The sequence below is a fragment of the Pogona vitticeps genome, chromosome 1 (genome assembly GCF_051106095.1).
Source record: "Pogona vitticeps strain Pit_001003342236 chromosome 1, PviZW2.1, whole genome shotgun sequence".
NCBI classification, from domain to species: domain Eukaryota; kingdom Metazoa; phylum Chordata; class Lepidosauria; order Squamata; family Agamidae; genus Pogona; species Pogona vitticeps.
The window spans coordinates 312,688,488-312,711,077 of record NC_135783.1 but is presented as its reverse complement, the minus strand read 5'-3'; the positions used below and the strand labels follow the sequence as shown (position 1 = coordinate 312,711,077).

The following is a 22,590-nucleotide window of genomic DNA, read 5'->3' as shown; positions in this document are numbered from 1 at the left end:
ATGACCCCAGATCCAACAGTTTTATTGTTTAGTCATGTCTGACTCTTTGTGACCCCATGGACCAGAGCACGCCAGGCCCTCCTGTCTTCCACTGCCTCCCAGAGTTGGGTCAAATTCATGTTGGTAGCTTCGATGACACTGTCCAACCATCTCGTCATCTGTCGTCCCCTTCTCCTCTTCCCTACACACTTTCCCAACATCAGGGTCTTTTCCAGGGAGTCTTCTCATGAGATGGCCAAAGTATTGGAGCCTCAGCTTCAGGATCTGTCCTTCCAGTGAGCACTCAGGGTTGATTTCCTTCAAAATGCATAGGTTTGTTCTCTTTGCAGTCCAGGGGACTCTCCTCCAGCACCACAATTCAAAAGCATCAGTTCTTCAGTGATCAGCCTTATTTCACCCACCATAATTTTTCTGGTTGTGATACTGAACAGTGTAGGATGACCCCAGATCAAACAATGCAACACCAGAACTCAGTATATTCAGAACATTTGCTAAAGAATGAAGTCTAGCTGTGTTTGAATGCATATATATTTAATACTGTTAACTAATAGAACCTTGATTTATTGCACTTTACATAAACACATGACAGTTCTCCCATAATGTAATGCTACAAGTAACATAAGAACAATATGTATAACAGGCTTCAGGAAATAAGAAAAACTTGATATTTACAAATTTGTCACTGTACATGCAATATTTATTCCACACTAGTATAACAATGCCAAGTTTAATTTTCCCACCCATATAAAATGTTTGTTTTTTGTGACTAGTTTGTTCAGAAGTGTGCATTTTTGATTGGTTTGATTAAGGCATCCAGTGAAGTCCCCTTCAAATACCTGAGCTACTTAAAGAATACTGTTGTCTTGAAGTGACATATATGTATGCACGCTCTTTAATTAACAGCATTCATTTTCTGTACTATATAAACTATTAGTCTAGTAAAGATTTACAGATAGCTTATTACATAGTCTAGTAAAGATTCAAGTAATCACAACAAGAACATAAGCTTCCTATATCTTGTGCACACAAGTTTTAAGACAAGAACAGTGGTCTAACAGAATTTTTTATTTTGAATGGGCCAGTTCAACAAAATATACTGTACATATACTGATTCTACTGACAAAAATCTTATTACGTTTTTTAGAATGAGGAAATGTGAAAGAATGGGATGCTGAAGAACAAACTGTGGTTTTCTTATCAGACATATAGTCCAGTGTTATGGTACTGCTTTTTTCCAAAACAAATGAATATCGGACAGTGATAATTTAGCAGAGTTCAGTAATAGTATTTTAGACTAATTATTTTCTACAGACAGGCATGATCCTCTCACAGAAAAAAGGGGGTTACAGGACTTAAGACCACACAGCTAGTCCTGAATTTACAACAAGGCTTTGTGCTATTGTTTCTTAGGCAGCAGTTTGCCATATTTCATGGTAGATCAATAAATGGAACATAAAACCTTCAAAAGATGCTTGCACTAAGGCATGTCAATTTGCTATTAAGAAAGAATAAACATTCTTACTTTGTCACATGTAACTGAGAATGTATTGCCAAAATAAGCTCAGGAGGTTTTAGACATGTGAGAAATTATTCACTTTAACAGTGGATGTCTGAGTGCAGAGGCTTTCTTCTTACAACATATCAAAATCAATAGCGAAACACAGTTGCCTCAGATAAAATATAGTCTTACTAGGTCACCTTAGAGAAAAATATATTTTATCAAGCCTAAGTTTTGTGACTTAAAGTTATATTTACACCTTGTAAAGCATCTCAAAAGAGATTAGTTTGTGTTTCCAAAAATATTTTTTCAAACGGGCACTTGACAGCAATCATTCTTCCTCTCCCTAAGTTGTTTCTTTTCTAACTGAACAATATAGGAACTATAATTTTGTTTTCAAGAATTAATATCTGAGTTGTTTTCCCCCTTTCCTCCCCCTACCCATAAGGCAAGTAATTACTCGTAACATTGCCATTTTCTTTCTTGTGATGCATGCACTTTGTTCTAGTTTTGACATAATAGAAACAAATATGTGCTCTGCCTCTTGTGTCTGAGTTTTTCCCCTTATATGACTAACACGTCTATGCATATCTGGGAGGAAGCATCAACCAAGAAAGTGTATCTGCTTCTGAGTAAACATGCATAAAACTGTTCTGCAAATTGAGTAAGCATTTCAATTAGCAAAATGTTACATGCCAAGTTATAGATACAGTATTTGAACTATTAATACAATAATTTTAGATTTGATTTTAAAAAGTGTACATGTTAAATTTCTCCCAAATGTTGGCTAATAGAAAGATCATTTCCCCTACAGACTGAAAACTTTTGAAACATTTACACCTCTAAGTGCAACACTAAGTAGCTCAAGCTCTCTTCATGAGACACAGAATTGGAAGAGTCCTATGTACTGTTTCTCACCGGAATAAGTTTGTGCACAATTAATTATATTAATATTAAATCAAGCCTAACACTTTAGAATGTTATACTTTAGGGAAATAGAGATGAGTATATTATGTCTACCAGATTTTAGAAGGGCTAACAGGTTATCATTGAGGTGCTGGGCATGTGCTCTGATTTGTTTACTAGAACCAGTCATTCAGATCCTAGCATAATTATTTAGATTTGGCATAAGTAACATGTCTTAGTAATCATTGGAGATAGTGATGAGTATCTTTAAAAGCTGATGTCCAGGAAATGAAGGGTGTTCTTTGGCTGCAGCTGGATATGTGCTTTGCAGTTCCACAGCTGCAGATCCCAGGACTTGCTCCTGGCCTTTCTCTTTGAAGCTTGATAAATTGTTGCTTATGCATGAACCTCGTGACTGCTTTATCTTGATATATCTTATTCTTTTTTCTTTTGAGCAGTTTTACTTAAATACTTTCTGGTGTGGTGGTGTCTATTTTCTCAAAGGTTGAACTTAAGAATTGCTGTTGTCATTAATTGAGGAGTATGTAATGGTGGCTCCTGCTTTCATAGTTGATTGGGGTGCTTACTATCATAATCTTATCTTTAAAATAAAATAGTAATTAAAAATCCAGTGGAACTGTCACCACAAATTATTTGCAGTACGAAATGTTTAAACATGGACAAAACCCAGCTCTCTCTATTCTCATGGGAGGGATCTCTATCATTGTGATTAAATTCAAGGGCCAAACTATGTTTTGGGTACTGACTCACGCTACTCAAGAAGTGACACCAGAGAGTGCCAAGCTCTGTAAGGAACTTTGTTGTTCTCCAGGGGAGGGGAAGCATAAAAGCTCTAGTTGGAGCAGAAGCAACCTTCTGCTACTTTGGATCCAAGTCATTGCCACTTGTTTTATATGATTCTGTTTCATACCTGAGATACTATAAACAGGCAAATTATCCCATCACCTTGTTTATAGAGTTTAATACTCTTTTTGGCCTATGTATGAAGTATCTGCAGGGGAGCTTTAGAAATCAAATTAATTGCACATGTTTTCAAACAAAGCACTGACTGAATAATAGTCTTTAAGCTTGGAATAGTTGTAGAATGGGAACATAACCAGCGTAGCTGGGCATCATACCACAGCTATACTAAACACTGTAAAATTCTAGGTTAAAAATGAGGTAATATCTTTAGCTTCCTGATTCCACATACACAATAGCTAAATACTTGAAATTATTTTAATATGCAAAATAATCTACTCAGCAGTGTACTACATCAACAGGTCAAAATCATAAAAGTATGATTTCCTGGAAATACTAAACGAATTAGAAAGCATTCCTAATTTAGTTGTCAGTAATTTTGATTTATAATTGTTAATAAGGTAAAATGGAATGTACAGTACATACACTAGTGAATGTTACAGAATTGAATGAAAAATTAGATTAGAACCAAGTATCAAAAAATACAGCAATACAAAACTGTTTTAAAAGCTTTGTTTGCTCACCATTTTCAAACATGTTCAAAATGTAAAGACTGAAGTCATGTCCATGATCAACTTTAGACCTGTGAGGATGAATGCTTGTGTTATCCAGTAGCAGCTAGCATGCTTCATACGTGCTTCATTGTTCAACTTTTAGTGTCTGTTGTATTGACAAACCTATTTCTGATGGAGAAATCAAGAATTCTTTTAAACTTCTTATAAGACTCTGTTATTGGAAGCTCTAAACAGTTAATGTGTCTCTTTCCAATGGGGCACTTTATGTGCAGAAAATTAACTGAAGGCTCTGGATCAAAACCAATAGGTGGAATATTACGGACGCCAGTTGCAAACACTAAGATGTCCTCCAGAGTTACAGCTGACTCGCCAACTAGGATCAAGAAAAAAGGACTGGTTAGCTGCAGAAAGCTTTTACAAGAGATTCCACATTACTTCAGAAGATAACTAATGATAAATTGACTGGCTAACCGTAACTACAATAGAAAAATGAAACAAATAAAAAAAGTAGATTTAGTAGTTCCATAATGTGAACTTGAAAACTTTTGAAAAAAACCCATATCCAATCCAGATTCTTGTCTCAAATTCACTGAACTAAGTTAATGTCCTTTTTTCTTACCTTCTGTCTCCTGCAAGTAACCCATCCAGAAATCAAGACTTCTGGCTTTGTCTGTTCCTGGCAAACAGTGAATTGTAAAGAGATCACCAAGAAGTTTTGCGGAAAGCTTTTCAGGCTTGTAACATAATATGCTACAAAATGCATCAGGATTCATCTGAATTTTTTCCAAAATACCAAGTGTTTTCAAACCTTGCTGAAAGCTGGAAGGGGAAAAGACAGGGAAACAACAAAAAAATAAAGTGAGACTTTTGATTTGTGTTTTTTTTTTTTGGGGGGGGGGGCAGAAAAATAAAACTTTCCCACAGATACTGCCAAATTAATTTTTCATATTATAATTATGACTTAAAATTTCTAAAAGCATGAATGGCTTGATATGCATTTGCTATAATAACATACATTTTAGATATAATACATATGGGTAGACTATAGCAAGGGTCCCCAACCCCCCGGTCTGTGGCCTGGTGCCAGTCCATGGCCTTGGCTGGACCAGGCCGTGGACACAGATCTTCTCCCCCCCCCCACAGCCCCTTTGTGCATGTGAGAGTGTGCCATGAGAGCACCCCTCACCCCTTCATGCATGCATAAGTGCATGCGTACAAGCGAACACCACCCCTTCATGCATGCGCGGGGATGCCCCCTCCACAGACCCCCCGTTCCCCCCCAACTGGTCTGTGGTGTCAAAAAGGTTGGGGACCACTGGACTACAGGATACACTTAGTGGATTCCTCATCCTTCTAACTGGTTGTTTAAACTTACAAAATTCTCCTGGATGCTATGCCCAACAATACAGAATACTTTCTGTTGTGCCATTTTTCATGGGCTATTTAAACTCTTACAGTTGAAACCAGGGAGATGAGCTGGCTTCAGATAGCTGTGTATAGGTAAAGGTTCCCTTTGACATTTAGTCCAGTTGTGTCCGACTCTAGAGTGCGGTGCTCATCCCCGTTTCAAAGCCATAGAGCCAGTGTTTGTCCGAAGACAGTTTCTGTGGTCATGTGGCCAGCGCGACGACATGGAATGCCATTACCTTCCCACCGAGGTGGTAACCTATTTATCTACTCGCATTTTTACATGCTTTCGAACTGCTAGGTTGGCAGGAGCTGGGACAAACGATAGGAGCTCACTCCATCGTGTGGATTCATGTATACATGAACCAAATCAGGAATATTTTGCATTTCAAGAACAAACATGGGGTGCAGCAAAGAGCCCAAACGTACTGATGGGACATAGCATTAACTCCCACAGATCCCTTGTGTTATATCTGGCATTCATGTATATAAAAAAAGTCTACCAAAAACTCCTTCATAGTAGAATTACTAGTGGGGGGGGGGAAGAAAAGAGAAACTAAATTGGAGCCAGTGGAAAAGGAGAGCATGCTTTTTTACTTCTGAAACAAAATTTCTTTGCCTTTCCTGCTGCAAAGTCATGGATTAAATAATCAAAGTCCGTATTAGTCACGTAACAACCTGCATCACTGCACAAAGAGCTGCAGGCAGAAGGCACCACCACTACTAATTTCAGTTGTGGGGGAAGAGAAAGGAAATAAAGTACGGAGACTGCACTGGAAGGTTTCTTCTACCATTCTTTCCCAAGATAAATTATTCTCCCCCCTCCCTTGAATAAACCTGCTTGCTGTGTTGATAGATGGCAGAATCCAGGGCTGAGGGACAGGATGAAGTAAAATTCCAGTTAGTGTGAAGGAAGAACATGTTCCATGAATTTCTCTTTTAGACTCAAAGATAACTTATGTCAATTGCCCGTTTTAAAAAAATGCACATGGGATTACAAGGGGAGGGGCAGAAGATAGTAATCTCTCCCCCACCCACTTTATAGTTGCCTTAAGGAGTTGCTCTCTTTACTATAAGGTTTGGAATTTTCTTTGGCTGATGAAAGAAGGAAGAAAAAAGAAACAGAAGGCCCGGCTCTGCAGACAGCTGTTGCCATGCCAAAAGCTTTTGTAGCCTGGATGCATCTCAGGGACCCTAAAAAATTATGGGGCCTGCCGCAGCTACATTATTTGCTGAGACAGCCTTGCCATTTGCACTTATTGCAGGAAGTTTTTCCCCCTGGAGATCTACAAACAGAGAAATACCACTATAACGATGGACAAAGGTTGTGCCGGATTGGCCAGTATGCTGTTACATAGCTCCACTTATGCGATGGGAGTGACATCATGGGTCATGGCAGTTTGCGGCTAATTAAGGAGTTACTTTTTACAATTTTAGAGTGCACAGAAGTCATGCTCAATGATCCAAAGTTGCATACATCCTAAAATTTTAAAAAAGATCTCTTTAAGCTGTCATGGCAGGTGACATCAATCCCATTGTGCAGGTATAGCTATGCAACAGGATACTGGCCAGTGTCTCCAAAAGAGCACTTGATATTTAGGCACAGGCTTTTGTAGTGGGTTCAGTATACATCCCAGATTGAAACTGTATTTCAGTCCTCGTTTAGCAACTCTATTATTCAGAATAGGTTCCAGTACTCCTTAAGAAGTTTCAGACATTAGCATGTCACTCAACGATACTTGATTTTGTTTTTGATACTGATAAATTCAGAGGAGAAAGCAATTTGGTGAAAACTGCCACTAGGACTTCCTAACAAATGAAACATAATATGAAAACTTTTAAATAATACAGGCAGAACATAATTTGCACAATTTCCTTGTGAAATTGTTCTCAATTATAAACTGAAAAGGTTATAACAATGAGTTCCACAGCCAACAAACCTTTCCAAAGGTAAGTGAGTTCTCTTGATGACATGGTAATTCAGTATCTCATTCACCAGCACATCCTTATCATATAAGGCTGCTACAGGCTTTAAACATCCAGCAGTGTTGAGATAGTCAGAGCAATCACTTAATGCTGATTCTAAACTGCTCACAGTTGTTGCAGATTTTATCTAAAGAACAAAACAAAACATTAACACTGGATGAGGAAGGAATTAATTTCAAACTAATTGTGTACTAAACTATCTCCCATTCCTTCTGAATTTTGTGCTTAATTAGCTTTGGATTTACCAAGAATGTGCAAATGTATTCCACCAGTTAATTACTGATTTTGGGGAGCAGAGACACCCAGCTGTGTTTAAAATAAAGATGTTAGAAGATATCTGGAAATTTCTGACACCACCCACCATACTTCACAAGTGTACAGCAGTGTACCTTCTCTATAGTCTGCAAAACATTAACATCTGCAACATCTTCTATGGTTGGTTTCACATTCTCTGTGCCGTAAGCAAGGAGGTTAAACAAGGTTTTGGAGAAGAAGCTAGGAGATGGACCTCCATGAACCAGAGAAACTGCAATAATTCTTCCAGCTTCATAGTATAAATTATCTTGAAGAGCTGCAAACAAATAATGCAAAATAACCTGTTTTTATCAAATAAAGCTGAGATGAGCCTGAATTGAGCGAACCAGAGTTCAGTGTTCTGTCTCATTGGCTTTGGAAATAAGATACCATTGGAAATCCACTAGCAGGCCATAAATGCAATTGTGCTATTTTTTCTCCACCAGCTGATTGCAGTTGTTCAGCTAGCATGGTATATAGCTACTAATGAACTCATCCTCCATGAATCTGTGTGCCCTTTAAATATATATGAGATAATGGACACCACATCTCATCAATGTACTTATAAGATACAGGGATTGTGCTGTCTGTACATTTCTGATTGAGCACCAAAATTCCATTGGTGTGCTTTTACATTATGCCCCCCTCCACATAGTCATGAAAATTGGTTTTTGAAAGTTTGGAAATTGTATGGAGAAGTTTCTGACGTAGCATGAAGAAGACTTGCACAATGAAATACCTCCCCTATTCTCTCTCCTCAAATTAAGATTTCTGAACCATTTAGAACAGGTTTTAAGAGTATGTATGTGGAAAGCAGAACTGATCCACTATTTCTGATGGACATTTGCTTTCTAATGCTGTATGAAGCTGAGAATAGAAGCTCATCTTCCTATTATCATCTGTGTTTACTATCTGGATGGAGCCAATACAAACTCAAACACCACCACCCCACACAATTTTGTTCTTCATCTGGATAATTTTAAATGCTATAGCCAACAGAGCATCTGTACATCAAAGGGCTAGACTTAGTAGTAGACCTCTGCCAGAGTAATAGTAGAATCCAGTGGGACTGGAATGAAGAATTTACCACTCCCCAATGCAACCTCCCAGGTGCCCCTAGTCTGGCTCTAGGAAGCTGGGAAACCACTCAGAACTAGCTTTCGGGCAGTGTGGAGAGCTGCAGAAAGAGAAAAGGCATGTTATCCCAGTCAAATGCTGGACTTAGCCTAGCTTTTCTGTAAGGGTCCATAACATATTGGAATAGTCAGCGAATAGAACTTTTATTTAATGAAAGTATTGGTAGCCAGATCAGAATACAGGTGAATCTCACATCAGACGTATCAGATAGAAATCCTGCAGCTGCTTTAAAAGCTAAACTCATTATAACTGGTGTGTTTGAGTTAGGCTGCAAAGACCTGGATTGAAGTTCATGCTGTTATGCATTTTACTGGATGATGATAATCAAGTGTTCATCAGCTTGGGTTCACAAGTTTGCTGTGCAAATAAAATGGAACATGACAGGTATATTTTCCTGAACTCATTAGAGAAGGGAAAAGAAACAGATCTGTATCAATCAAAAATATATGGCATATATTTATAGATTTGGCTTACCTTGAGAATCAAAAGACAAATTCTTTGAAAAATTGCCTTCAAAGAGTGATGAGTTCTGAAGGTGACACATTAATAATTGAAAAAAATCCTCCTTTGATGAATAACTGTCCATCTCTATTTTAGTCCTTTTGTTCACATACTTTACTTCAATAGTATTGGCTGGATTGAAGTTCCGTTTCTGAAATCCCTTTAAGGCACTTTCCCAGATGTTTTGTCTATTAATATTTAATCTGGTTGGTTTGGTATTAATTTGTAATCTTAACTCCCTCAGAATATTGGAGACTTCTCTTTTCTGCACTCCAAGTTGCCTACACAATATAAAACAACTATTTTATTTACCAATCCTATTAAAGAAAAAACAGCAATAATTCTTAATCTGTATTTCTGCCTGTAGTATAACTTACAGATGCTGAAGTTTTAGACTGAATTAGTACTAGGAACATGATTCAGTTCAGTAAAATTTTAAACTGACTAAGAATTCAAAGAGTTTGGAATATTTATAGTAATTCACAAATATTTAAGTGAGAAAAGACTATGATTATTTTGCAGCATAACAAAATTTCAGAACAGGTCAGATAGCGTATAGATTAAGTACTTTATGTTGTTGTCATATTTTTCAGATACATTAAATACCTTGATACCTGAAGGACTGCCTCCTTCCATATGAACCTACCCGGCAGTTAAGATCTAGCCAGGGGGCCCTTTTGAAAGAGCCATCCCTTAAGGAGATAAGATGGAGGGCTTGTAGAGAAAGGGCCTTTTTGGCAGCTGCCACCAGACTATGGAATGCCCTCCCGACTGAGATTTGTCTGGCGCTGACGCTGATGACATTTCGGCGCCAGGTAAAAACCTTCCTGTTCCAGGAGGCTTTTTTTAATTTTTATTTATTTATTTATTTATTTATTTATTTATTTATTTATTTATTTATTTATTTATTTATTCATTCATTCATTCATTCATTCATTCATACCCCGCCTATCTGGCCCACCGGACCACTCTAGGCGGCTTCCAAATATAAAATCAAATAATAAAACATAATAATCAAACAAGAACAGCAGTAAAAATAAAAAGGAAAAGTAAGAAAAAATCAAGAGTTGGCTGGAGGGAAGGCCTGAATAAACAGCCATGTTTTAAATTGGGTTTTAAAGGTGCCCAGCGTGGGGGCCATGCGAATCGCCAGAGGGAGATTGTCAGATTATCAGATGTGGATCCGATGGCAATTTTTAGAGTATATATTTTAATTGCATTTTAATTATTTTGTCTTTTATTGTATTTTAAATGTTGTAAGCCACTCAGAGACCTTTGGGTAGTGTGGGCAGCATATAAGTTTAAATAAATAAATAAATAAATAAATAAATAAATAAATAAACAAACAAATACTATGCTCTCTATTGCAAAATCAATAGGGCCAAGGATTCCCAATTTGCTTCTGCTGGTGGTAATGCTATTTCCATGTAGAGTTCTACCCAAAGACACTCTCATGAGTAGCATGGGACATCATGACTTTACTGATAAGGATTTCACTACGTAGCTGCTGTTGTACTATGAAAAACTGTCTAGAGTACTGGGAGAACCCTCTGAAACTGGTGAATGGAAAAAAATTGCATCACCCCTGAGGATTCTCCTGTGGATCACAGTCCCACTATGAGTAGACAAAACCCTTCTGTTTGTGGAAAACCAGCTGGGATCTACTTTAGTAGTAGTAGTAGTAGTAGTAGTACTACTACTACTACTACTACTACTTTATTACGGTCAACGACCAGTAAATGGGATCTACTTTAGTATCACTATTCTTGAAACGGATAGAAAAATCCAAAGAACCACAGAACTAGTTCCACAATCTTAATGTTAGTTTACCTGTGGTATCCATTGTCTCATCTTGTAAAATGTCCCCAGTGCTACATAGCAAATTGTTGTTGAAGTAGAGAGGTGGAGAAGCAGTCTGAGATGTGATATTGATGCCAACTACTCCAAGTCAACAGTTTCACAGGACCATTAAACATAAACTAAATTCAATCTCAATTTTAAATTCAAACATTTTTCTTTAAATAGACACTGGTAGATTGCTTATTAACTTACGTTTTTCTTAGCGACAGATTCCTCACTGAAGGACTGATCAAGGAGGGTGGGGATAACAGTCTGTTTTCAGAAGAGGGAAGATCCAGTTGAGAACCCTGAGTAAAGGCACTGGGGTATATAATCTTTGGGGGCCTGAGGAAAGCAGGAACAAGAATAGTTTGGGTTTCTCCTTGGGAGAGAGTTAAGGGACATGTATTTATGAATCAAAAATCACAAGTAAACAAAGTTTAGGGTTCCAAAAACACTCTTCTAATTTGATGTAAATTCTTCTGTCTCTAATATACAATGCATAAGGATGTACTGTGTTTTCCCCAAAATAAGACAGGGTCTTATATTAATTTTTGCTCCAAAAATGCATTGGGGCTTATTTTCAGAGGATGTTTTATTTTACAGTCGTGTCATCTTCTGGTTGCCGCACAATAGCGAAGGGCGGCGGTTCACTTAACTGGGGCTTATTTGGGGCTATGGCTCATATTACGAGCACCCTGAAAAATCATACTAGGGTTTATTTTCAGGTTAGGTCTTATTTTCAGGGAAATAAGGTAGTTAGTAATGGGATTTTACCAAACGGGGAACTATTACTAAAAATTTTAAAAAATAGACAAACCATCTACTCATGAGTTAAAATTTGTTGTGCAAAGAATTATCAGAAAGCAATTGAAGCAATGAACCTAATGGGATTTGCATAGTGGCAAACAAAATTACATGTGAGCATACTTATTAAGTAATTTTATCGGACTATACTTTGATTATTCTTTAGAAAAGGTACAAGGGTTTGTTTTACCCACGCCAACCCAGTCATTTCTGAGTTCCCCATCACAGATGACATAAGGAGTTTCTTCGGGAAGACACTACAGAATGAGGAATTCTCAACGTAGCTTGTGGATAAAAGTTTCTATTTTAGGCTCAAAATATAATTTTGCTATATTTGAATATCAGGCGAAGTCACAGTTCAGCAAAATATAAAAGCCAGAAGGAACTGGAAATATTCACTGAAACGGAATATGAAACAGAGACATCTCCTCAAGATGTGGAAGAAATGGGTTTATTATACTTCAAAAACTGCTCAACATGCTTTGGTCAAATCAATCTGTGGCCTTCTTCCTGGGCAATTATTTAGCAATACATAATGAAAATCTCTATCACTCTGCTGCCCACCTCCAAAAACCTGTGAATGACTGGACAGTTTTAAAAGGATAATAAAACTCATTTCTTCAACATCTCGAGTCACCAGCAAGGAGGCGGAAAGACAAGTCTCCCTGATCAGCTGCTGAACAAATTGGCTGAGGAGAGAGGCAGGGAAGCACCAGTGGGATTATGTCCACAATTGGCGTGATGTTGCTGCTGCTGGGTAAGCACGTTGAGGAGCCCAGTAAGTGGACCAAGACCACTGACGGGCCTCATATTTGTTTCTCTGGAAAACAAGTATGAAACTCCCATGTCTAGTCACTTTTGTGCTCCCTGCAGAACAGAAAGGAGGTGGAGTAAATACAGCAATTGTGTTTGTAGGTGAAAAACAAAAAGAAACTACATACCTAACAAGGTAGCCAAGATGAGATCCAGGAGATAATCTTGGACATTTAGGGGATGGATCTTCCAGTAAATTGTCTGCAATATCTGTTTTTTCTGATATACGCAAAGAACGCTTTCGCCTTTTGTGACAATTCCCTGTGTAATGAAATAAACAGATTATCTTCGTAAAATGTTGCTAAGTTTCAGTTAAACCATCTATTATTACCAGTACCTTCTTACCATGTGACTTGGCAAGGATGGTTCTACATTCAATGCATTCCCAATTTTGCTCCCAGCTTGCTAGTGAGGAACACGCCAAATGTGTCCCACTGGAACCACAGTACTGACAGCGCTTTATTTCCCATTTACTGAAAGGAGACACAATAAATTTTAGATTGACTATTACTACATTTAAGTTAGTATAACTTTGTTGTATAATTTTAATCTGCCATTAGTTTAGCACCCAAACAGAAAAAGTCAAGTGAAGACATTTGTTGTGCACAGAATGGAAAAGAGAAATAATACTAGCATCTATTATCCCAGATTTGTTACCTTCCTTTTCTATCACAAAGGCTATGCAAAGTGCCTCGTAATAAAATTTAACAACATTCTCCCTCTCAAACACACACATACAAATAAAAGAATCAAACAAAACTGAGTAATAAATACAACCAGAAAACTCTATAGGAACAATATTGGGTTGTTCTCAAAGGTTCATTAACAGAAGGGCCCCTTACATTCAAAGAATCTTTCAGCCAAAACCACTGGTAACTATAGTCTAAAATAGCTCCTGAAGTGTCTAAGGAAAGCCATATTTTAATAGGAAACAAATAATGAGAGAAAGCTCTGTCTATACGCTCATGCACTGAATATCAGAAAGCAGATATAGGCAAAGGCTTCTACTGTTGATCTACGGGTATGAATAGAGATATGCTTGTCTGTTTCTCTTTAGTTTTACAATTTTAAAATTAAAGTTTTATCAATGCCATTATGAGATCTTATCATGGAAAACTATTTACTTGGCACAAATGTCTCCAGTGCCTAAAACTGTAGTGGCAAATGCTCAACGTGATACCATTCTCTTATTAATAGAAAACAAAACCATTAATTTTTTTAAAATGTTGTTTCGGTTTGGTTTAGCATGTCTAATAAATAGAAAGTTTGGAGTACTATTGCACTTTTAAGATGAATAGCATTTATGATCTATATTCAAATTCTTCAAATTCACAGAAGCTCATACCTGAGCAAATCTGTTCTTAAAGATGCTACATGTCTTGTGTGGATGTATGTGGATGATTATGGTGTGATATCGAAGATCCATTACGAAGCTGAAGTTTTTTCTTCTTCTTAAACTTAGAATGTGGCATCACTGTGTCTAGAGGACTCTTATGGGGAGGGGCAAATATGTTGTGTGTGAATATATAGCTTTCCCTCTATTTCCCGTTGCATAATGAATTGTGGATAGAAACATATCTAGGTAACATTTCTAAAAGTGACAAGCATATTCATTATTTTCTCTCACAGAAGAGCTTTTATTACTACCTATCAGGTTCACTGAAATCTCTTCCATTTTTGCAGAGGCATCTTTTGACATCACAGTGTTGGTAACATTGAAGAAGGTCCTGGTATGCATTCTCTTCTAATTCCCAGGAGGCGTCTCTAGAAATATTTAAATGCTTATTAGAACATTTTAAAGATCTGTAATTTAGCTTTTTTGTTAAAATAGTCATTTGTAACCAGAGCAGCATATGCATAAACCACACAGCATAATTATAACATAATAACATTCTAAGAAGTGCTTACTTTTCTGGAATATGAATGCCCATTCTTAACATTTCATTCTGAAATTTCTCTTTATTATTGCACACTGGACATCTGAAGAAGAATACTCCTGCACTCAGAGCTTGACACTGGATCCAACAACAGAAAGAGAAAAGACTGATTAGCAAAACCTATTTATTCTCTGAAGATTAGAGTGCAAGTCCTGTAATACGTACAGGGACAAAGATTTCTCTAGTTTTCAAGCTTGTAAAGCTGGGAAGCAGCTGGCATACTTCTTCACTTTTGCAAATACCTGCTAGATCAGAGCCCATGGAAACAAATCTCCTCTCTTTAGCACAATTCCACATTGTCAATACCCACAGGTAAAATCTAAACAATGCCATACGGCAATGATGGTAAATATTTTTGAGCCTGAGTGCCCAAACTGCAACAAAAAATCAACTTCTTTATTTCAAAGTGCCAACACTGCAATCAAAACTTGAATACAGTGGTGCCTCGCACAACGATTGCTTCATACAACGATGAATTCACACAGTGATGGGTTTCTTTGAGGAATTTCCCCCATCGTTTAACGATGTTCTCTATGGGGGAATTTCACTTAACGATGTCCCTTTTTCGCTCCTGTAAAAGTGTCTTAAACTGTTAGAAACCTGTTTTAAATGCTTGCAATCATTAGCCCACCTCCTGAACCCTATGCAAACTTAATTTGGTGTTGTTCTGAGTTGTTGTTAATTTTTGGTGATTTTTTAAATTCTCCATTGAAAGCCTTTGAATGGTCCGTTCAAAGGCTTTCAATGGAGAAAACAAAAAATCACCAAAAATTAATGACGAGCATTTAAAACAGGTTCCAAACATTGTAAGACACTTAAAAATGAGCGAAAACGGACATCGGAAAGTACTTCAAAAGCACTGAAGCCGGCTTCAGTGCTTTTGAAGCTCTTCCGTTTTCCCCTCATTGAACTCTATTGAACTGTCCGTCCAATGCATTTCAATGAGAGAGAAAACAAAAAATCACCAAAAATTAACGAAGACTCAGAACAACACCAAATTAAGTTTGCATAGGTTTCAGGAGGTGGGCTAACGATTGCAAGCATTTAAAACAGGCTTCAAAAAGTTTAAGACACTTTTGCAGGAGCGAAAAGGGAGATCGGAAAGGGCTCTTTGATCTCCGTTTCGCTTTTAAAGATCTTTCCGATCTCCCTTTTCGCTCCTATAAAAGTGTCTTAAACTGTTTGAAGCCTGTTTTAAATGGTTGCAATCGTTAGCCCACCTCCTCAAACCTATGCAAACTTAATTTGGTGTTGTTCTGAGTCTTAATTAATTTTTGGTGATTTTTTTCCTCTCTCATTGAAAAGCATTGGACCAAATTACAGTGGGGTCTTGACTTAAGAACGGCTTGAGTTAAGAACATTTTGACTTAAGAACCACTCTCATAGGAAAATATTGACTTGACTTACATACTTAGATTTGAGTTAAGAACTGAAAAAAACCACGTGGGAGGCAGGGAACGTGCAAAATTTGAACTTTCAGTTAACTGTTGGCCAGTGAAAAGGGTGCCTGTCTGCTTCCTCACTCCTCCCAGCATTTAGAGAGTGGATTGGGAGTCTTCAGACTGCCTGGTACTGCCTGGACTGTATTTTCCCTGCCTTCCCTGAACCTTTCTTGACCTAAGAAAAAAAGAAACAAAATATCCCCCTCTAGTGGTCGAAGGCAGAATAGCAGCTTCCCATTAGTTTCTATGGACGGAAAAGAGCAGATACGGATCAAATGGTTTTCAATGCATTCCTATGGGAAATGCAGATTTGACCTGAGAACTTTTTAACTTGAGAACCGCCTTCCAATACGGATTAAGTTCTCAAGTCAAGACCCCACTTGTAAGTTTGCATAGGTTTCAGGAGGTGGGCTAATGATTGCAAGCATTAATCTGTTCCAATTGGAACGGGTTAACCGGTTTTCAATGCATTCCTATGAGAAATGGTGTTTCACTTAACGATGTTTTCACATAACGATTTTTTAATGGAACCAATTAACATCATTAAGCAAGGCACCACTGTACTGAGGTTTTAGTTTAGAAAAAACTGCTCCTGTACTGCAAGGGTTAAATGCTTGCTTGCTTCCCCCCCCATGGGCGGTATTAACAAAGAAATACTGGTCCTCCAATCCCCCATTGGGCTAGACTGGTAATGATCACCATTGCACCCCTCCGCTGGACCATTGCACCAGCAGAGGGGAGTGCCAAAATCCGGGATCAGAAGATGGGTAAGTATTTCTCAATGGTGACTTATGGCTCGGGTGCCCACAGAGAGGGCTCTGTGAGCCAGCTGTGGCACGCGTGTCATAGGCTCGCCATCGCTGCCATACAGCATAAAGTGAAACTTAAAACAGCACTCATACCCAGGTTGCAGACCTCTATTCGTTTAAATTATTTCCATACTGGATCTGGTTTATCCTGCATAATTTTATACAACAGGTTTTTGCACAGAATAATTGCTAGAATAATATTGTATTATCAGTAATGTTATAAAGTATTATATAGCCAAAACAGGCACCCAATGGTTACAGAAACATAAAACATTATTAGAAAAAACTGTCAGCGAAAAGCCCTTCCAAAATATTAATTAGATATCGATAATAATGCTCACTGAAAGCGCAGATTGGACTAATATCCTAAACAGGACCTCTCTGAACTCCAATAGTTTCTTAGATGCTCCATTTACATTAATCTGTATATTGACTATTTCATCACATGACAGCACATTTCTAGTCCCAGTATTAAAGTATTCCATACCTGCAAGCAGTCTCTGTGAAACCAAGCATTTTTACAGCATGGACTGGTCAAATTGTTGTACGATGGTGCATGTTCAACCAGCTCCAAACATATTGTACATTGTGACAACCCGTTACTATTAGAAGGACGTTTCTGAGTGGGACGATGCTTCCAACAATATGATCTTAAATATACAGAATTAGAATGGAATATAATCACACTTCTTTCATGCTATTCATGTATAAACTCATTTAAGTACTTAAAGTTAAAAATTAAAGCACTATATCATAATACAGTGGTGCCTCGCTTAACAGGCACTCCGTTTAGCGACGAAACCGCATAGCGACGAAGATTTTGTGATCGCAAAAGCGATCGCATTGTGATGTTTTAAATGTTTTTTTTCGCTTTGCGATGATCGGTTCCCTGTTTCGCTTACCGATCATCATAAAGCGATGATTTTTTAACAGCTGATCGACGGTTCCAAAATGGCCGCCAGGTTAAAAAAAAAGGCCGCCCGCTGTGTTTAGGGACGGATTCCTCCCTTAAGAGGCAGCAAAAATGGCTGCCATATGGAGGATCTTTGCTTTAAGGTGAGTTTTAAGCCCATAAAACGCAGGTTTTAATGTATTTCTATGGGCTTTTAAAAATCGCATAGCAACGAAATCGCTTAGCAGCGATTTTTGCTCCACAGATTAACGTCGCTATGCGAGGCACCACTGTATTGAAAAACTACAGCCTTTTAAAACAATGAATAAACTTTTGGAAAATTAAGGCAAACAAATTTATGGTGGTATAAGCCTTCAAGTGCCAGATTCCATTTCATCAGATGCATGAAGTAAAAAATTTTTTTGCTAGATATATGAAATATTGGTATAGAAAGAAGGTTTTAACTAAAGCATGAACATATCTTTCACGAAGTACAAACACAAAGAAAAATTTATTTGCTGACCAGATTTACTATACAGTGAGTAAATACAGTGATACCTTGCTAAACGACGAATCTGCAAAAGGATGACTTTTTGCGATCGCTATAGCGATTCACAAAACAGTCATTCCTATGGGGGATTTTCACTGGACGTCAATTAGGTCCATGCTTCGCGAACTGTTTGTTCAAAAGACGACAATTTTTTGGCTCCGCAAAATGGCTGCCCTGTGTTTTCCGGACCCGTGCTTCGCAGAGCAGCCATTTTTACAGCTGATCAGCGCTCGCAAAATGGCTCCCCTATGGGGGATCTTTACTGGATGACGAGGTACTTTCCCCATTGCAACACATTAAACTGGGTTTCAATGCATTCCAATGGGGAAAGGGTTTCCGCATGATGACGATTTCGCTAAACAGCGATTTTCATGGGAGGGATTATCGTCGTCATGCGGGGCACCACTGTACATAGATAGGCCATTTATAGTTTTCTGAATTAAACCATCCCCAATTCAGTTTACCAAATGTATTAAGAACTTACGGGAAATTGCCCCTGTATTGGAAAATGCATCCGTTCTCTACCCCACAAGGAAAGTGGTAGCTTCGTTTGCACTTGGATACCACACAACCAATTGAGGCACCTTTTTTCTTACAGATAGTACATTTCTAAAAAGAAAGGATGAAATATATTAAACCAAAACACCCCATATACTTACTAATCCATTTCTCTGTAGCTATTTTTTTTAAAAAATAATGGTTACTTTAAGGTTTCATATTGAACAAGGTTTAAATGCAAAGAGTTATATCTCACCTAAAGTTGTTGTAAAGGAAAAGCGGACTTTGATGTGTTGGAAAACTGACCAAAAAAACATTAATTAAAAAATCAAATATTTTATTTTGTCAGAAAAATAATAAAATTAGCAATCATCTAAAGGAGGGGTGGGCAACAAGCAGCCTCCCCAGGGACATATTTGCATTCTACATGTCACCTCACATCCATCCCAAATTTTAAAGTTGTTTTGGAAAAAAGTGTTTTTCTGAGAACTTCTGGGTCTGTGGAGGACTGAGGAATCAGTGTTATGAGGGGCCCCCAAACTATGGCCTCCCAGATCACCTAATTTTCTTTCTTCTGCCGGAACAAGGGATCTTTTTTTTTTTAGCTTAAACAACTTTTTTGAAGGTAACCTCAAATTTCAATTAATAAAAATCCATCTCCCTTTGGAGTGTGAGCTGCTGGCAAATCAGAAAAATGTCCTTTGGTCCTACAATCACCCATCTAATTTCCATTAAAATTTCCTGTTTGCTGTAGCGACTATCTTTTATCATTTGACTATGAAATCAAACAATCCCTTAGTTTACCTATTATACTGTCATTCTATATTTAAGACTGAGAACTCTACTGTGATCATATGTTACCTTCTAGCTTATTTATATAACTCAATCCCAATCGTAATTATTTAATCTTGAAATAAAACTCAATTTTGCTATGCATCTTAAATGCTTTCGTCATTTGTAAAAGTGTATTTAAGTCTAGAGCACTAATTTAATTTATCACTCAGTAATTATTTCTATACTGTACAGCTAGCCATACAAGTCAGTTGGGAAGTATAGTGTGGCAAAAAAATTGAGCAAAATTATAACTGGAATCTTTAGCTTACTACAACTGTTTAGTTTTTTTTAATACACTGGAGTTTCACCTGTTAATATCATCAAAAATATTAAACAGAAGACACTGCTGAACTATAAATTCCTCAACCCAAAGCAAGTTTATTATAACCTGCTTATAATGCTCAATACTGCATTTATATGCATGGCATTTTTTGTTGTATCATATGCTGTCAAGTCAGAACTGACTTAAAGCAGCAATAATATGACTTTCAAGGTAAGTGGGATATATTAAAGTGTGGCTTTACCAGTGCTACTCAGGGTGGATTAAAATTGATAATTTATAAAAAATAAAAATTTGGGGTGATTTTTAAAATTTAAAACCCATTTTTTATTTTAACCAAATTTTAATGAAATGCTTTTGGAGAAAAAATATAACTAAAGAGTTTTCTAATTAGGATACATTATAATTCAAAGTTTATTCAGCATGAAATAGAACTTAGTTATGCAGCATGAGGCTGTATATTCATGCAATATTTACATTTTTAGTAAAGTAATTCAGTTAATCTAAATTATCCAAGCTGAGATAACATGCACTTTTTCACAGTAAAAATGGTATAAAATAAACAAGATTCAGGAGAAGACCTTAATTCCACTACTGTTCTGCAAATCTATGTACAAACAATGAACACATTACTTTAAATGCTAGGTTTGAAGTTCATTTAGAATTAAATACATCTGTACCATGCTAAGTGTGAGGAGGGAGGGGCAAGCAGTAAGAATGAAGGTGAAACCTGAGCAGCTTACAAACCTTGGGATCTTTGTGCACATAGTTTAAATGTTTCTGTTTTTTAAAACATATTTTGTTGAACCACTTCAGTTAATAAACATTGATGTTAAAGCAAATACAATAATGTGTAAGCTATATAATGTTATTGTTTTAGTTAAATAAAACAATTTAAGTTGTTCTCCAAATATGAGTGATTAACCTATTAAATTAACATCAGTTCTGATACAGCTGTTTTACTAATATGACAGGTCATTATTCTAAATATGAAATCTTCATCTGGTTGCAAATATTAAAGAGTGTAACTACCAGCAAGAATCAGTCTTTACTTTTAAAAATCATGATATAAATCAAGTCTTACTGACTAATGATTTAAATCCTTATTTAACTCATGGTTTAAATTGATTTAAATCAAATCCACTCTGGTTCTACTCTCTCGGTGAACGTCCGTGACTCAGTGGAGATTTGAATCCAGGTCTCCGGAGTCCCAGTCTATAACTCTATCCACTAAACAGCACTTGGTATTTAAAAGGTATTTAGCAGACTGATATTCAATTATAGCAGCTGGAATCCTACTTACGTACACTGGCATAACTCATATAGCTTAAATCATGGTAATATATACTGCTAGTTAAGAAGCCAGTGGCATTCCTTGCCCTGTGCCAAGTCACATGACTGTTGGGCAATAAGTAATATAAGTGCTATCTTCTTAATGATTAACTAGTTCACTGATGTAATTTATGCTATTTGACTTACTGCTGGCATATGTAAATCATTGGATTTTATTCAATATCTTTTAGCATACAATGCCCACCTCTAATGAATATGCTTGCACAATGGCAATGGCATAACTGAATTCCTACTTACAGTATATCACAAGAGTGAGTACACCCCCTCACATTCCATAAATATTTTAGTATATCTTTTCATGTGACAACACTGAAGAAATGACACTTGGTTACAATGTAAAGCAGTGAGTATACAGCTTGTAGAACATTGTAAATGTGTTGTCCCCTCAAAATAACGCAACACACAGCCATTAATGTCTAAACCACTGGCAACAAAAGTGAGTACACCTCTAAGCGACAATGTCCAAAAAGGACACAAAGTGTCAATGTTTTGTGTGGCCACCATTATTTTCCAGCACTGCCTTAACCCTCTTGGGCGTAAGAGTTCACCAGTTTCACAGGTTGCCACTGGAGTCCTCCTCCACTCCTCCATGACGACATCACAGAGCTAGACATCACAGAGACCTTGTGCACCTCCACCTTCCATTTCAGGTTGCCCCACAGATGCTCAATAGGGTTTAGGTCTGGAGACATGCTTGGCCAATCCATCACCTTTACCCTCAGCTTCTTTAACAAGGCAGTGATTGTTTTGGAGGTGTGCCTGGGGTCGTTGTCATATTGGAATACTGCCCTGAGGCCCAGTCTCCGAAGAGAGGGGATCATGCTCTGCTTCAGTATGTCACAGTACGTTGCCATTCACTGTTCCCTCAATGAACTGTAGCTCCCCAGAGCCGGCAGCACTCCTGCAGCCCCAGACCATGACACTCCCACCACGCTTGACTGTAGGCACAAAACACTTGTCTTTGTACTCCTCACCTGGTTGTCGCCACACACGCCTGACACCATCTAAACCAAATAAGTTTATTTTGATCTCACCAGATAACAGGACGTGGTTCCAGAAATCCATGTCCTTAGTCTGCTTGTTTACAGCTAACTGTATGAGGGCTTTCTGCTGCATCACATTTAGAAGAGGCTTCCTTCTGGGACAGCCGTGGAGACCAATTTGATGCAGTGTGTGGCGTATGGTCTGAGCACTGAGAAGCTGATCCCCCAGCCCTTCAAGCTCTGCACCAATGCTGGCAGCACTCATGCGTCTATTTCTCAAAGTCAACCTCTGGATATGACGTTGAGCATGGGCACCATGGAGAGGCAT

General features: G+C 37.6%; 1 protein-coding gene across 2 annotated transcripts in view; it reads right to left on the bottom strand.

Annotated features, from left to right (window-relative positions):
- Positions 1-1,046: 1,046 nt before the first annotated feature.
- G2E3 (G2/M-phase specific E3 ubiquitin protein ligase) overlaps positions 1,047-22,590 on the bottom strand; it is a 36,581-nt gene continuing 15,037 nt past the window's right edge. For both annotated transcript variants that reach the window (XM_020788450.3, XM_020788452.3), the window contains 12 exons: positions 18,799-18,923; positions 17,360-17,522; positions 14,593-14,699; positions 14,332-14,448; positions 13,030-13,157; positions 12,813-12,945; positions 11,278-11,409; positions 9,199-9,506; positions 7,683-7,864; positions 7,248-7,420; positions 4,520-4,719; positions 1,047-4,273 (listed from right to left, as the gene is read on the bottom strand). In XM_020788450.3, the coding sequence (XP_020644109.3) occupies positions 4,032-4,273; positions 4,520-4,719; positions 7,248-7,420; positions 7,683-7,864; positions 9,199-9,506; positions 11,278-11,409; positions 12,813-12,945; positions 13,030-13,157; positions 14,332-14,448; positions 14,593-14,699; positions 17,360-17,522; positions 18,799-18,923 (2,010 nt within the window). In that variant the 3' untranslated portion in view covers positions 1,047-4,031. The remainder of the gene's footprint in view (positions 4,274-4,519; positions 4,720-7,247; positions 7,421-7,682; positions 7,865-9,198; positions 9,507-11,277; positions 11,410-12,812; positions 12,946-13,029; positions 13,158-14,331; positions 14,449-14,592; positions 14,700-17,359; positions 17,523-18,798; positions 18,924-22,590) is intronic.